At 53.1% G+C, this 16206-nt stretch overlaps 1 protein-coding gene across 2 annotated transcripts in view; it reads left to right on the top strand.

The window, feature by feature from the left end:
* Positions 1 to 16206, top strand: part of ARID1A (AT-rich interaction domain 1A) — a 53867-nt gene that overhangs the window by 10535 nt on the left and 27126 nt on the right. For both annotated transcript variants that reach the window (XM_066204678.1, XM_066204677.1), the window contains exons 2-4: positions 10740 to 10949; positions 11599 to 12060; positions 12656 to 12769. In XM_066204678.1, coding sequence (XP_066060775.1) covers positions 10740 to 10949; positions 11599 to 12060; positions 12656 to 12769 — 786 coding nt within the window. The remainder of the gene's footprint in view (positions 1 to 10739; positions 10950 to 11598; positions 12061 to 12655; positions 12770 to 16206) is intronic.

The following is a 16206-nucleotide window of genomic DNA, read 5'->3' as shown; positions in this document are numbered from 1 at the left end:
ATGTGGCTCCCCTGGCACAGGGCACACTGCTGGGGAGGGAGAGCGTTGGCGCAGAACCCGCTCTTTCTCAGGTCGTGCACTGCAGGAGAAGCAAGAAGCCCAGTGACAGAGCAGTCCTGTCCCAAATGATCCTGCCTGCCTGTACTTGACAGATGTTTGCGAGCCCCTTCCCTGTCCTGCCTGCCCCGCTCGCAGGCCATGGTGGTGTTGCAAAAGCTGCTTTCCACGTTAATTGTGATTGATTACCTTGCAATCTGGGACAAGATTTCCTTTGAAAAGCTATATGCTGATTCGGTGTCAGGAATTAAAATCAGATGAAGTGATTAGTGTTGTATGAAGCATCCCGGAGCAATGGAGTGCTCCTTGGTTTTCAGCTGTGTTCTGGCCCTTAACCCTTCCCGGCCTTCTCCTCGGGGCGAGCTGCTCAGTCTGCTGCCCCTGCTCGGGGAATAACTGAGCCAGGGCGTTGGGAAGGCAGCAGAGGCAGTGGGATGTGCTGCTGAGCCTCCGAGCACGGGTTTCCTGGCCTTGGTGGTGCCTGTGAGGGTGCTGGAAGTGCCGCTGCCGCGGAGCGAGGGGCACAGTTCGGGAGGGCTTTGTCCCGATCCCTCTGGAAATGGCAATGAACTCTTCGGAGGTGTCACTGCTGTCAAGGTACACTCCTGTCTCACCTTGCTCTCCCCATATGAGTTGTCTTACGGTTTCTTGTTCTACCTGTTCCTGGAACCAGTGGAGGCTTTGCAGCGTTGGCTGTTCCTCCTGCCCCCATGGCATTGGCACAGTCGGGGATTCTTGTCTCCTCTCCCCAGCTGCCAGCACACACTCCTCAACTCGCTGAGCAACTCCCCACCTTGTTCATTCTGCCTGCAAAGAAAGCTGTATTTTTTCTGGATGGAGATGAAATAAAAGCCCAAGGACGGGAGTGAGCGTGGGGCAACAGAACCAGGCTTCAAAAATTACTGTAAGCGAGGCCTGGTGGGCTTTAAAAAATAAAGAAAATTATTAGTATTTTTACGTAGCGGGGGCCTTGTGTCACTGAGGACAGCAGCCTTGGCTTGGTGAAGGCTCCAGGAGAGTCTTCCCCGCTGTCTGGAGCTGCCTTGGCTGCAGCTCCAAGTGCCTTGCCCACGTAGACTTTCCATCTCCCCCAGCCTCCTCTTCCCCAGGCAGGCACGACAGCCCTGCCTCGCTGGATGCAAATAGCTCCTCTGGGTGTAAATACTGGAGACTGGTTGTGGCTTTGCTGTAAAGTTACCGGGCCCATCCTCAGTAAATGCAGATGGTAACTTGTCATTACTGCAATTTGAAATATTTTTGGTTCCGTGGAGCTGAAGTGGAGGCTTGAAGGTTGAGTTTGAAGGCTAAAATAAGAGAAGGCTCGCTAAAATCCACAAAAATAGCGCCCAAATTTCTCAGCTGCTGTAATGACAAGGGAAATACAGTAACTTTTCTGTTTCCTATTGGGAAAACAAAGCTTTGCCACCTTGTTTCATGTCGGATAGGGAGCACCCGGGGTCGGGAGTGGTGGGAGGGGTTTGGGATTTCCTGCGGAGGTGACAGCCGCGCTGGGGGCAGAGCCAGGCACGGGGTGTGGTGGCAGCCCCTGTCCCCAGGGTGTGTTTGGGGGTCTCCTGGGGTAATCAGTGATGCTGATCCCACCTCCTGGCTGGGACAGGGCTGTGCCCTGGGGCTCTTAGAGCTCCTGGCCCGCGTTCCCCCATCCCAGGGCCGGGTGATGTCCACTCTGGAGCCCTGAGAGTCCATCCTAGGCTGGAGGCGAGAATGATGGAGCACAGGAGGTTGTGTTGGCACAGGCTGGGGTTGCCTGTCTTCCACAGGGTCATCCCAACCTCAGATGGTTTTGGTCTTCCATAACACAGGCTTTTGGGTGAATTCAGTCGTTCTGCAGGAGCGGGGGAGAGGCTGAGCGGTGCTGAGCCATGGCTTGGAGCGGCTGCAGGCCCCGACACGCAGCTCCTGCGGAGGCTGTGGAGAGGATGAGGCGCCTCCAGGACCTGCAGCTCTCCGAGCATCAGCGTGGCTGTGTCCTCCTCCCTCGAGGTGCCGTGTGTGGTGGGAGAGGTGGGGCTGTTCAGAGCCCTGAGCTGGTGCTGGAGGCTCCCCAGGAGTGCCCAGCCCGGCGTGGGAAGGGGTCACGGGAGTCTGCCTGGCCAGTTGGGTCTGTTCAGCCACTGTTCGTTCTGTGTCAAATGAGATGAATTTGCAAAGTGATGAGATATTCAAATACAGATGGAGCTTTCAGACACACAAGTGGGTAGAAACCTGTGCTGCTGCATTTTACAGATGAAGATTTATCGGGAAAGCGTTCTTAGAAAGGAACCCAGGAGGCTGTGCTGGAGGTGTCTTATCCAATCCCGTGTGCACCAGCACCCTCAGATTTCTGTGCAGAAGAGGCTTTTAGTGAATTGATGAAACTACCCTTATTCTAGAAAGTAAACTCCAGTGAGCCCTTGTGTTGGCTCTTTCTTCAGCCCTCCAGTTTTGGGAAACATCCCTCGTGTTCAGTAGCAAAAGACATCTGTCCATGAGATCAGCGGGGCTTGTTTTAAAGGAGGCAGGGGTTACAGGGAATTTGCTGGATGGCTGAAGTCTGCCGCAGGTTGCCGTGTCTGAATGTGTTCACGGGGCACCTGGAGCCCTTTCAGGTTTTCGAGCAAATATTTTGGGACTGGCTGGTGATGTGGAACAGCTGCTCTCGTGCTCCTTGGAGTGAGATCACTGGAGCAGTGGTGACACCGAGTGTAATCCTGCTCTTCCACCCCAGCCCTTCCTCCTCCCGCTTTTTTTCTGGCTTGCTGTTGGCCATTGCTGTGGTGCAGCAGGAGCTGGGTTGCTCCGTGCAGCCTGGAAGCCGGGCTGTAACGAGACGTTGGAGCAGAAGTCTTTTTGTTGACTTGCCTCCAGTTCATTAGAGCAGAAGTAGGAGGTTGGCTGAACTTAAAGCCTGATTTAATATTCAGGAAGGAAGTTTCTTTCCATCTTAAAAGGAGCAGCACCTCATTACAAGGATCACATGTTCCTTGGGATCATCTCCCACGGAGCTCGGGCGCAGTTTTCTTCACATCTTGGTGTTTCTTGGAGTTTTGGGTGGAGTCAGCAGCGGCACTTGGGGAATCCTGGGGCGAGCTGGTTCAGTAATGTGCTTGTAAAGTGAATTGAAGCCTGACAGTGAGGGATAGATGGCTCCTTACCTTGTTCTTTGGATAGAAGGAGATTGTATTTCGGATGCAAGTTGAAATATTGGGGAAATGATGTAGAAATTGTAGAGGGATCGCACAGTCTGAACAGCAAACTGCATCACCTGACCCCAGCTGCCTGGGAAGTGCCTGAAATCTTCACTGGTCATCAGCTATTGTACAGTAATCACAATCCTTAGTTAATTTTGACTGCAATTAAATCAGTGGATGGTGTTTGTCAGAATGTCCTGCCATGGTGTAAGCAGTTGAGATGGAGGGAGAGGGAATGAGTCCTCTGGTTGTTGCTGGTTCTCGGGCGTGGGGGATCCCTTGTGCTGTTCCCACAGGGATGTGCTGAGCCTGCAGACAGGAGAGGTGTCTGTGAGGAACCATCGTGGTGCTTGTTGCAGGCTTGGCGCCCTCCCACCCTCTATTTCTTAATGAAATAAAAAACAACACAACTCTGCTGGTATTGGGCGTGAACGCTGTGCTGCTGCTGGGTTATTTCCAGCGAGGGGTGACTCTCATTTCACTTCCCCACCACATCATCTTCTGCTGGTTGACTTCTTTCAGGAATGAGATGTTCCATGGTGACACATCCTGTAATCAAAACTCTGGTCAGTTTTAATCAATTAGAAGAATATCAGTAAGAGCCGTGCTTTGGAAAGTCCTCTGAGATGTGTGGACTGGGCTCTTGCTGAGAAATGTTAATGGGTAATTACTGGATTGTGTTTAGCAGGGAGATACAGGTCACAGGATGGCTGCTGGGAGAAACTCACTCATCTTCCTTCCACTGCTGCAGCTCAGGATCTGGGTTTTCAGCAGATCTCCCCAAAGAAAGTGATGAAATGAATGGTCAAGGAGAGGATAAACATAGAGCAGGGCAGATTCCAGCTTTGCAGGAGCTCCAGATAGAAGCAGGTGGCTGAGGTAAGGCAGGAGTCCTGTTCTCCTTCTGTGTTGGTGTCATGAGCTTGTTCTGAGGTCGGGGTGTTAGCAGAGGTTTAGAGGAATAGAAAGTGTCTTGGGTCAAACTCTGACCTACTGGGAAAAGTCAGAAGAAAGACCAGGCTCTTTCCGGTTGCAGAACTGAAACTGTGGAGCAGAGGTCGTTTGTTTTGACAGCCAAACTTTAACCTGCATTGGCCATAGCTAATGAGATGGTGATCCATCACCTCCTGGTTGTGTGTCCAGATCCAAGTCAGGTTCTGGGATTTGTGGGGGCGAGGGAGGAGTTTTACTTTTCTGCAGCTTATGTAAAAATGGATTTGCCCTGCCCGTTTCCAAGGGATGAGCATTTGTAACCCTGAACTGTGTTCCAGAAGTCAGGTTTTGGCACTCCAGGCTCATGGGTGTGAGTCAGAGCATCCCACCTGCTTCCTGAATGGAGTGGGGTTCCCAGAGTGCTGGGGCTGCCCTCGAGGAAGCTGGGCAGGGCCGGCGTGGGCTCGGTGTCTGCCCGGCCTGTGCTGAGGGACCGGAGGAAGTCGGTGGGTTTCTCAAGTTTAAAAAGGGAGGGGAGAAGCAAAAAAAGGAACTGTACATTTCTGTGGCGCTAATTCTCGGAGAAACGGGCTCGTTGTTTCAACCGTGCCAGTGAGGTGGTGGATACACCTCATGGACTGTTTATTACCGTGGGTTTTCTGGGTGTTTTCTTTTGGGGGCATCTCCACGTCCTGCCGGAGGATCTTTATTTTAACTTCAGCTTCCCCTGAGCCCTTTCTGTCCCTCTATAAAAGCCGAGAGGCACGGGAGCGTGACCCGGGCTATAAAAGGCAGCGAGTTCAGGCCGGGGTGTTGACCTCAGCACAGCCAGTGGTACCTTAAATAGAGCAGGTGAGAGTTCCCCACTGGAAGGTGAGCTGGGATTGCTCCTGAATGAGGACGCTTGTTGGTTTGTGGTCATTGCTCCCCTTGTGCAGGAGTTGGAGTCGCCTTTGGGGGGTTTGGAAGGCACAGATGGGTGTGGGAGTGGCGGCTGTGCCAACACGAGTGACCAGCTCGGGTTTGCTGGAGCCTCCTGCGCTGCCCCTTGGGTGCTGTTTGTGTCCCCCGTCCCCGTTAGTTGTGTCCTGGTGATGTTGTGGATCGGCCGCGGTTGTGCTTTGGCAGGAGAGGAGCTGCTGCCGTCAGCTGTGGAATCACCACAGCCTGGCTGGTTTTGGTGGATCCCCAGGGCTTCGTGCCAGCCTTGGGCAACGCCTCCCTGTGTTTCCCACTGTTCGCGAGCCCTGTGCTTTGTGAGCCGGGGCCATCACACCCGGCATCCCCGGGAGCTGGGGCTCGTCTTGCTCGGGGCTTTAGTGCTCTCGCAGTGCCCTTGGAACGTGGAGAAGGGGCAGAGTTCGAGGGTTTAGAGGTGGGAGGTCCAATCCCTCGTCCCTCTTGTACAAGACCCACTTGCCCCAGCGCAGTGAGGAGCCCTGGGGCTGCAGGCTGGGGAGGGGAGCAGTTTGTCCCTGAGCTGTGGTACGTGTTCGGCATCCCTGGTGCTGCTCAGCATCAGCCCGGCCCCGCCGCTTCCCCCTGCGCTCTGGGGTGGCCGGGGAGCAGCCGGCGCCTCGCTCTGCCTTCCGCAGGCTGCTCCTTGTACCAGCGCTGGGCAGGCAGACAATGGCTGCTGCTGCTGCCGGGGTCCTTCCCGTCTGTTCCCGGCCCTCGCCGGCATTCCCGGCGCGGCTCCAAGCCCTCGCAGCCGGCGGCTCCGTGGCCAGGGATTCCGAGCGCAACCTTCCTGGCAGGAGCGGCGTGGCTTTTGCTTTTATGCAGATTAGCCATGTGCTTCTCACTCGAAGGCGTTGCACAGGAAAAGACGTTTCCTGTGTTTGGTTCTGGGTGGGCGGCTCCGGCTCGGGGCTGAGCTGGGCTTTGGGAGAGGGATTACGGAGAGCGGCCCCCCCGTCCCCTTCCACCTCCAGCGCTACGTCACCACAACACAACCACACGCGCTCGTACTGTTGGTGTCATTCATTCAGTGCCAAGATTGCTTTAAAAAATTCCCTTGGCCCCAGTTCAAACAGGAGTACAGCTGGGATGTGTTAGATTTTAGGCAGTCTGCCCTCAATTTGAGATGAGTTATAAATAGCAGTGCCGACTTCCTTAACTACCACTCTCCGAGGTAAAATGCAGGTTAATGACTGTGGGAATCAATTAGGGCTTCTCTCAGTTAAACAGGCAGGAATGCCTTTTATTATTTTTTTATCAAAAAAACGGACGACGGAGCTGGTCAGGAAAAGATTTCAAAGCCAACGTGAGAGCTTAGGGCTTTTTTCTTACTTTTTCAGCCTTCTTATTTTCTTTGGGCGGGGGATCAAGGGGAGCAGCTGAAGAAAGCAATTGTGGCCAGCACCCACGTTTGCCAATAATTGAATGACGCTGGTTTGAAACTGGAGAGTTCGGTAAATGACTCTCCCTCCTTTTCTTCCCCGGGCCCAGTAAAATATAAATACATAATAAGGTGATGGGGAAAGTCAGAATCCCGTTTTTCTGCACAGCTGTGGAGGGTTTGGCTCTTGCTTCCAGAGTGGGATTTGCCTCTTCCCTTTACTCGTTTTCCTGACAGGACCAAGAGCAAGTCCTCTCCAATTTAACCAAGCTATTCATTCAAGAGGCCAAATTTCTCTTCCACCGGACAAAATCTGAAAAGAATTGCTCACGGAATCCTCTTGTCTGCTTAAGGCTTTTTTTGTTTCTTGCGGAAAAACCCCGGAGTTGTTTGGAAGAAGAGCTGGTTTCACTGCACTGCCTCGTTAGAGGGGCCTGACACCCTTCACATCACACAAAGTGATTTGAAGAGCTTTTGAACTCAGCAGTTTTAAGCTCACTCTGGGCTTGCTGTTACAAACTCTTGGTCTAGAACTATCTTAAATCACCCCCAAAGCTCTGCAGTTTCTCTGGAGCTCGGCTTAGGGTCACTCTCTTTACACACCAAACCACACGACTTTGTTTTTGGAAGTTGGACAATGTTTTGTGGAGTTGTGGTACTTGCTGGTGTTACACAACAGCCGAGATAGTGGGATTGAGGGAGAATAGAGGCAATTTCTGTGAATGCAGGGAGGTGGAAGCAGGGGGTCTGGACTTCAGTGATCAAGGAGCAACACTTTCTCTCAATTATGTCTCTCTGTGGCAGGGCCTTTGCTTTTGAAGTGTAATCACAGTAATCTACTCCTGTGGTTTCCTATTGAAAGGATTTCCCATGTATCAGCCCCGGGAAGAATTTCCAGCCCTTTGCGGTGGGGGTTCGGTGTTTCCGTGTTTCCCCTGACGCGTTCCCGTCTCACTCGGGTGTGCAGAGGAACTGTGCAGCCTCTGCTCCTCACTGCAGCCCTTGGATCAGTCCCTGCGTTTCAGCTTGGCTCTTCTCTCGCGGCACGTGGAGTTCAGATCCCCAGTGAAAGGGTTTTGGGGCAGCAGATTCAAGGCAGCCTCCCGATGGCTGGCTGAGCCGCAGCCGCAGCGCCGAGTCCAGAGCAGCTGGAGCCCCATCAGCTATGGGGGCGTGTGGGATATTCTGAATGAACGGGATATTTTGAAGGAAGAAACAACACATGGTAGCGTTTGAGATGTGCAGGGCAACCCCGGGGAGCACAAATTAGCCTTGCTACGAGTCAGGAGTGTGTGTACGAAGTAATTCCTTCATTAGGGATTAATTGGCGTTTGCATTCCTCCTGGTGATGGAATTTTATCCGTAAGGCTGCAGTCTAGATGCTCTCAGTGTTTGTTTTTAGCACCCTCTCTGTGCTGGGGCCTGGTGGAAGGGTGGCAGCTTGAGGCACGTCGTGCCCTCCTACGCTGAGCAGGGTGACGACTTGGTCACATCCTGGAAAGATGTTTGGGGTTTGTGTTTTGGGTTTTTTCTTTTCTCTATCTTTTTTTATTATTATTTTTATTTTAATTTTTTTTCTTTTTTTCCTAATGGCTGCATAAACAATTCCAAATGTTTCTGGGAAGTTTTTTAGTAGTTGTCATGCTTCCTGTAGGAGTCATGGAAAAGTGAGTCTTCACCTTGTTTTCTCCTCCCTGGAGAGATGGTTAGTCTTGTGGGTGACCACAGACAGGAAAATCAGTGCAGGGGTGGCAGCATGTGGTGTGAGTGTATTTGGAAAAAAAAAAATAGTTAAAAAAAAAAAACCCAAAAAGCTGCCCTTGGTAGAGGGCTGCAAAGGTGAGTTACAGCCAGGAGGAAGCGAGTAACAAACGGAAAAGATGCTGAAGTATTCAGTCAGTAACCCCAAAGTTGCACTTTGTCAGGTGGAAGGAAGGATGTGAGTGCTTGGGGGTGGTGAGGGCAGGCTGAAGTCAAAGGCCAGGGGCTGGGAAAGCTCCTGCTGGCCCCGTTCTTACCTACCAGAGGAGATACTGTGGGCAGGGAGAAGATGTCAGTACTGCCAGGGGACACCCACAAGGCGGGACTTGGGAAGCATCAGGGACAATTGCTGGGGAGATGTCAACACGATTTGCATCTTTTCGGGTATATGGGAGCTCCGTTCAGGGCTGAGGCCCTGCGGCTCTGAGGGTTCCACCAGAGCCTTCAAAGACCTCTTTTCTGCCCCATGAATGGGGCTGGCACAGACCCTGTGGGTGCCTGGCGTGTTCTCCAGGGTGTTCCCGGGGCAGGGATCTGGGGCGGCCTGCGAGTCTGCAGCCTCTGCCCTGTTACTCCCCAGCAGCAGCATCTCTGATGGCTTGGGCATAAAACATGGACTAAAACTTGTTCAGGGTTGGTTTGGCGTCAGTGTGGCCGAGAATGGGAACATCCAGCACAGCTGAGGCTGGGAGGGCATCCCAAATCCAAAATGCAGGGAGCGCACGGGATCGGCTGGGAACAGCTTCCCCAGGGTGGCAAATGCCCTGCTCGCAGAGGGGTTGGCTTTCCTGAGCCTGCCAGAGCTCCGGGAGCATCTGGGAGACGCCCTCAGGCACAGGATGTGACTCTGGGTGTCCTGTGCAGGGCTAAGGGCTGGACCCTTGCGGATCCCTTCCAGCCTGGCAGATTCCCTGGGCGCCCTGAGCTGGGGCAGAGCAGAGCACCTGCACTTTGCTCTCCATCGATTTGTGCCACATTGGCACGAGTTTCCTGGGAGCCAGCAGCCTGTCCCTCTCCAGCAGCCTGTCCCTCTCCAGCAGTGGGGCTTTTCCTGCCGTCCCCGCTCAGCAGAGCCCCACGGGCTGCCCGTGGTGTCCCTGTGCTCGCTGCTGCCTGGGGCCCAGCCTCCCTGGCAGCCGCTCTGCACAGACAGCTGGCCACACAAATGTGTGCTGGGGCTCCAAGCTGTGCTGGCTGCTGGGGAAGGCTTTTCTCAAGTGCAGCATACTGCAAGAACTTTGTTTTCCCCCCTAAGAGGGGTGGATTCTGCAGACATCAGTGCAGTCCCGCTCTGGGATTCTCTGGGGTTTCCAGCCTGAGCTGCGTGTGAGGTTTGCTTGTGCAGACCTGTAGGGCCACTCCTCAAGCACCTGAGCTCGGCAAGGGAGGGTGGGTCTGCGCAAACACCACCGCAGGGGTGGCAGGGAGGGATGGTGCAATAGAGAGTCCATTGTCATGGTGATCTGTGGAAAACATCTAATCGGGATTAGTTAGGTCACCAGGAGCTCAGGGGAGGATTCCCATTCGGTCCAAGGAATGGAGGTTAAGGACTGCGCTGGGATTCATTTAGAGGTCACCACCACAGAGCAGCCCTTGCTTTAGAGGGGGAATTGCTGCCGAGGTGAAAAAGCCCTCTTTTGAGGTTTTATAGTGTTGAGGTTTATAGTGTTTTCAGGAAATTCGATTGACTGTTCCTGAATCTTGGCTCCAGGCAGGGGTAGCACAGATGAGTAAGTCCAAGGAAAGTTGCGTTTCTTCACTCATCTCATTGTCTCTGCTCTAAAGCTCAGGGACCTGACTTTTGAGGCTGACAATTTTTTTTTTTTTTTTACGTGCATCTGAATAAATTTGATTTAGAAACTCTTTCTTCTCCAAAAGGTAGCAGACACAAAGCACATGTAAAAAAAATACTGAAAAATGAAACTGCAGTCTTGAAGACTGGATGTCGGCAGCACTGCCCAGTGTTACTACATCAGTGTGCATTAATTGAAATGCATAAGTGTAAATTAACAGCCTGCAGTGTTTTGGGAGACCTTGTTATACGTGAAAGAAGCAGTGCTTCTTGTGAATATTTAAATTTTCAGCCTGAATTTACCTTGTTGTGGAATATCTGGACATTAAACTACTACCTACAATGGGGAAAAGCCACTTACACTGATAATTGATTTTTCTTGATGATCCTTCCCCCCTTCTTCCCCGTCTGGCCGCGGGAGAGGTGTCAGCATTAAATGACTTCTCACTGGGCTTGTTCTTGGTGGATTGGTGGCTTTGGAAGGGGCAGCAGGAGTCCTGCTGTAATTCCAAAGGGAACTCTGGGGTTCAGCACCTAGGAAGCGGCAGCCCAGCCTCTCCTGGGCGCCGAGCTGCCCGAGCTTTCTGCCGGGGGTTTTTGGGGAGCTGTGCCGTTTGAAGGAACGATTCCTGATGTCCCTGACGTGTCCCACGTTGCCTTGCAGCCGTCGAGCCCGATGGATCAGATGGGGAAGATGAGGCCTCAGCCCTACGGAGGGAACAACCCCTACACGCAGCAGGGGCCGCAGGCGGGGCCGCAGCAGGGCCACGGCTACCCCGGGCAGCCCTACGGGCCCCAGGCCCCCCAGAGATACCCCATGGGCATGCAGGGCAGGACGCAGAGCACCATGGGCAGCATCTCGTATGCGCAACAGGTACAGCTCCCACAGCCTGGCACGGCTGGGCAGCCAAAGAGCCGTGACCCCCCAGCCAGGCTGGGTCGGTAAATGTTGGGGTAAAATGGCATTTCCCAGGTGGGATCCGTACCCTGGGGAATCCTTGCCTCCGAGAGAGGCGGTGGCGGAGCAGTGGATCCAGCAAGGGAAAAACAAATAGCAGGGGAGGGAGATCCTCTTTCTGCTGTGCTGTGTTAGAGACACAGCTGTTCTTTGCACAAGAAATGACTCCAGGTCAGTTTTGGCTCATTACATGATCCAAGTGGCGCCTGCTGGACTGTTTGCAGGATTCAAAAAGCAATTTTTGTTGTTGTTGTTGTTGTTGGAGCAGGCAGTCTTTCCTTTCAACGTTACTTTTGTTGAAGGGTGGTCAGATAGGGACCCCATAACACTTAGCTGTGATGCCTGTTAAAACTTGGTTACTGCCAAGAATAATGTCACACACGAGCAACTTCTGCTGTTGTCCAGGACGTACGTAGGTAGTGGCATTTCCAGTGCATCGCTGCTCTGCACAAGTTCCTGAGTTTCTGCTTCTGGAGCAGAACCTCTGTGTGTGTGTGTGTGTGTGAGAAGTCCCTTTGTGGGAAGTCCCGTTGTGACTGGTGCCTCTCCATCTCTCCCTCCGCAGATGCCTCCGTACGGGCAGCAGGGCCCCGGCGCGTACGGGCAGCAGAGCCAGACCCCCTACTACAACCAGCAGAGCCCTCACCCGCAGCAGCAGCAGCCTCCCTACCCGCAGCAGCCTCCGTCCCAGCCCGCTCACTCGCAGCCCTCGTACCAGCAGCAGGCGCAGCCGGCGGCTCAGCCCGCGGCCGGGGCGCAGCCGCCCTACCCGCAGCAGCCTCAGCAGCCGCCCCATCAGCAGCCCCCCAGCCCGTACCCGCAGCAGCCCCCGGCCCCGCAGCACGGCCAGGGCCAGCCCCCGTACCCGCAGCAGCAGCAGCAGGCGCCGTACCAGCAGCAGCAGCAGCAGCAGCAGGCGCAGCCGCCCGCGGGCTCGGCGCTGCCCCAGCCCTCCTCGTCGTACCCGCCGGCGCAGCCGCCGCAGCCGCCCTCGGCCTACGCCCAGCAGCGCTTCCCCCCGCCTCAGGTAGGGCTGCCCGCTGCCTTCTGCGGGTCGCGTTGGGAGAAATGCCGGGGCAAACCCTCCGTCCCGTGCGGTAAAAGCGGTTAATCGCGCGCGGAGAGCTGCGTGGGCAGAGCGGTCAGAGCTGGGGTGTCTCCCGCAGGGAACCGGCAAAAGTTAAGGTGGGCTTTGGGGAGGAGGAGCGGAGCTGGGACCTCTCAGCAGACGCCGCGACGCTGCCAGGGCGGCCGCTGGGAAGGGGAAGGGTTTAATGGGCTTGTTCGTGTAGTGAGGTGCTTGGAGCCAGGCTGGGGTGGTGAAGGTGAAGAGGCAGCGGGGGCAGAGCCAGGACAGCCCGTGATCTCCAGGGATGATGAGGGAGAGCTGGAGCACGGCTGCTCTGTCACGGCCCTGGCCCTGTGCTCCCAGCTGTGACAGCAGTCAGGCAGTGTCTGTGTGTGCTGGCTTTCAGTCCTGGCTCTCACCTCCAGTTTTGGGCAAATGTCACCAAGGGGACGTAAATGTGCCACAGTGTGAGAATATCCCAGAGCGATTCCAGCAGAGGCTTTACTGCGTTCCCATTTGTGACTTCTGATTTGCGTGTTTGTTGATGTTTCAGGAGTTATCTCAAGACTCATTTGGGTCCCAGGCGTCCTCTGCCCCCTCAATGGCTTCCAGTAAAGGGCAAGAAGACATGAACTTGAATCTTCAGTCCAGACCTTCCAGCCTGCCGGTGAGTGGGGCCTGGGCCGAGGGCAATCAGGAGCACAGCGGGAGAAATGAGCACTGGTGCTATTCCACCTGGAAATGGGAACGATGGAGGCTGCCTGGGCTTTTTACTAAGTCATTAGCTTCTGGCTTCCCACTGGAGATTGAATGTAATTTACAAAAGTAATGGATTTGAGAGGGAAGTTTAACCCTGAGTGCTCTGGTCTGCAGGTTCCGCCTAAAGCAGTTAATTCCGTGTGCAGCGTCTGAAGTACCTGACTGCTGGCAGACTAGGCCCTGGCCTCTGGGGAAAATCCTCTTTTTTAACTTATTTCCCTGTTCCTTGGCCCGCTGTGGCACTGGTGGTTGGCCCTGGGGCACCACTGCCTTTCTGTCTCGTTGGATCCTTCTGCTGCTGATTTAAGCTTCTCTGGTCCAGTCTGACTGACCAGCGGGTGAAAAAGACAAAGTGATTGGTGTCTGGAGTGAGGAAGATCAGGCCCATGTAGCTCCTTCCTTGTCAAATGGAGAATTGTATTTTCTTTGGCATCTTAAATCTGAATGTGCAGTCACCAGTTGGGGATGAGGTTAGTGCCCAGTGTTCCAGCGGGTTTTGGGCCAGAGTAGTTTAATTTTGTGTTAAAACATCAAGAAAACGGAGAAGGGTTGAAAGTTTGGGTTAGCTCGCACGAGTTGGTCTGTGCCTCTGGCTTGGAAGAAAAGTTTGGAGCTGCTGAGTTCCAGTTTTGCTGGTAACTTTTGTTCTAACCAGTAGGAAGTGAGTGAGCTTTTATTTTTTTGTTTAGCCACTGGCTAAGTCAGTGCTGGGAGCTGCAGCTGGATTGGCCAGAGGAGTGAGCTGTGTGTAGAGCTGAGTTATTTTTGCTCCCAGCAATGAGAACAGCTTTGTTATGAGCCCCTTGAAATAATTCCTTCGGATCGTGGGTACAAATTGTCACCCAAAACATAAAGTGATTCTAGTTCTGACCACCTAATGGGAGTTGTTGTGGGTTGTTGCTTTTTCTTTCCTCTTCTTCTTTTTTTTTTTTTTTTTTTTTTTTTTTTGCCTTTTGGACCCTGATTACAAAGATTTAATTCGTTCTGAGGCCTGGGGAAAAAAAAAAAATCCTTTTAAATAGCATGTTTCTTTCCACTCTGCCTCTCCACAAGTTCTTCCATGTGACCCATCTTCTGGCGAGGAGCACAGGAGAAGTGAAGGCACTGAAGTAATTGAAGGAATTGCTGTAGCTCAGAACGGTGGGAAGCCCTTTCAGAGGCACTGCTGATGGAGCCTTCCTGAATCCTACTGATCCCTCTGACTCGGATTATAGGAATTAGTAGCGAGGCTTTGAGAAGTGGCTCCTTCTCAGCACCAAGTGGGAGTTTGTTTTATACCTTGTGGTTAAATATATTTGGCCCTTTTCAAGTTGTCCCTTCTCCCGAGTAGTCTAAGAAAAGAAACCCATCTCAGCTGCAGGAGTGGAGGAACCTAGAAACAAGGGAATATCTGGTTTTCCTGGCTTCACCACCAAATAATTTGCATTTAAGAAATTTAGCTCGCCCAACCCTGGTGTATTTTTGGCCTTTCTCTTCCTTAGTAGGCGAAAAATGGAAAAAAAAAAAAAGACACTTGTACATCTTCCATAATTCCTGGTTGTCTCTTTGGGGTCCTGGAGGACAAGAACAGCACCAGCTGAGAGAGGCTTCAGACCGGCCTGCTGTGGGGTGTGGAAGGCAGCATCTCTGGGATGCTGGCAGCCAAATCCACGTTTCAGTTTGCAGTGATCAATCTCCTGCACCGAGTTTGGCCTGGGGATGCTCAGGAATGCAAGAGCTCCATGGAAGGGCACTATCAATTTCTTTTTATCTTCCTGATATTGCTCAGTCTGTCTAGTTGAGAAAGTTTTATACTGCTCAGGAGGATTCCCAGATCCCTGTTTTGCCATTATGGATGACTTAGAGGAGCAGAGTTTGTTTGTGGGCTTTTAATTTTATTACGGAGTCCTGAGCCCTTTCCCAGGCCTGGTGGGTGCTGTGGAAAAGCTCACTGGGTATCCTGGAATTGGGGCAAATCACGCCATGCATCATCCTTAATTACACACAGATCAGCCCCAGCAGGAAAAGGAGGTTCCTGCTTTTTAGGTTCTGGGGAAGTGTTAAATTCACGTGCCCAGTGCCTTCACGAGTCCTTGGCCTTTACGCATTGATCCTGTGCGTCACTGTTCGCGTTGGGATTCTGAGCGATAAAGGGGGAATATCCCTTTGGCCGGTCCCTCGCCCTTTCAGGAGGTGCTGGTCTCCTGGCAGGGGCATTGTCAGGTTGTTCAGCCCCTGTGGGTTTGTGGGATCTGCCTGAGGAACGTCCTGTGGGTCGTCCTGGGTGGGGCCGTCAGGATCCCTCCCCAGTCACGGTTGCTGTGTCACTGACTGAGCTTTCTCCTGAGCTCGGAGGGGCTCCCCGGTGCCTTTTGAGCCGCCCTGCCTCCCTGTCGGTGTCCTGGCTGCTCTCCCTTCCTGTGGCAGGCGGGCTGAGGAATTTCTCTGTCAAATTCCCTGCTTCCCCGGGGAGTCTCCGTCAGGATTGCAGCCAAACTAAACTTAGATTGCGACTGCACAGGAGAAGTGAAGTGCAGTCTTTTGTGTCTGGGTGTAATAGAGGAATAGTAATCCTTGGGATAGGTCTGTTTCTCCCAGGAGATTCCCTAGTTTCTTCTCCTTAGCAAAAGAAAAAAATAAATTCCTGGAGAGTTGTATCCAGTTTATTTGGTGCCTTAAACTTTTGAGTCGTGGATTTTGAGGCCGAAGGAGTCAGGCATCTCCAGGTAATCACTTCCATGGAAGCTGCTGGTGGCAGCTCTGGGGGCAGCAGGTTGGGTGCTGGGACATCCGTTTGGCCTTGGGCTGCAGGTCAGCTCTGCTGCAGAGTTCTCTGGAGTTTCAGGTTTGTTGGGAGGGATTTTCTCTCTCATTATGGAACACGGGCCAGGTTTTTCCTTGCCCCAGTCTCTGTCTCATGGGCTGCCTTGGAGGAGCTCTTGATGTCCTTGGGATGGATGTGGAGCGTGAGGCAGGGGTTCCCTCCAGGCTGTTCCTTCCTTCCCGGCCACAGAAGTTGGCATCTCTGCTGTTTGAGCTTCCAGGTTGGCTCCCAAAGCCATTCATATACCAGGAGGACAGACTGTGGCAGGGGTTTGGAGGTCCTGACACAGCGAGGTTATGTTTGAATTTTTGTGGCAGCATAGTGGGCAGTCGGGGCAAAAATTATGGAATTCCCACCCCAGAATGTCCTTAGTTTGGTCAGAGTACTGGTGAGCCTGGGGGAGAAACCCCTCCCTGTCCTGGGCGGTTTATTTTCATCTTGTTGTGGAGTGGGAATAGTTTTAACCTCAGCATTTTGCTATTTTGCACTATTGGGAAACTGTTTTGTTTATTTAGTTGTGTTTCACTCTCGTTTATCTATGA

The sequence above is a fragment of the Chamaea fasciata genome, unplaced genomic scaffold (assembly GCF_029207755.1).
Source record: "Chamaea fasciata isolate MVZ Bird 193981 ecotype frontalis unplaced genomic scaffold, bChaFas1.0.hap1 SCAF_26, whole genome shotgun sequence".
Taxonomy (NCBI): Eukaryota; Metazoa; Chordata; class Aves; order Passeriformes; family Sylviidae; genus Chamaea; species Chamaea fasciata.
Note: the sequence above shows the minus strand (reverse complement) of the source record. Positions and strands in the feature narration are given on the sequence as shown.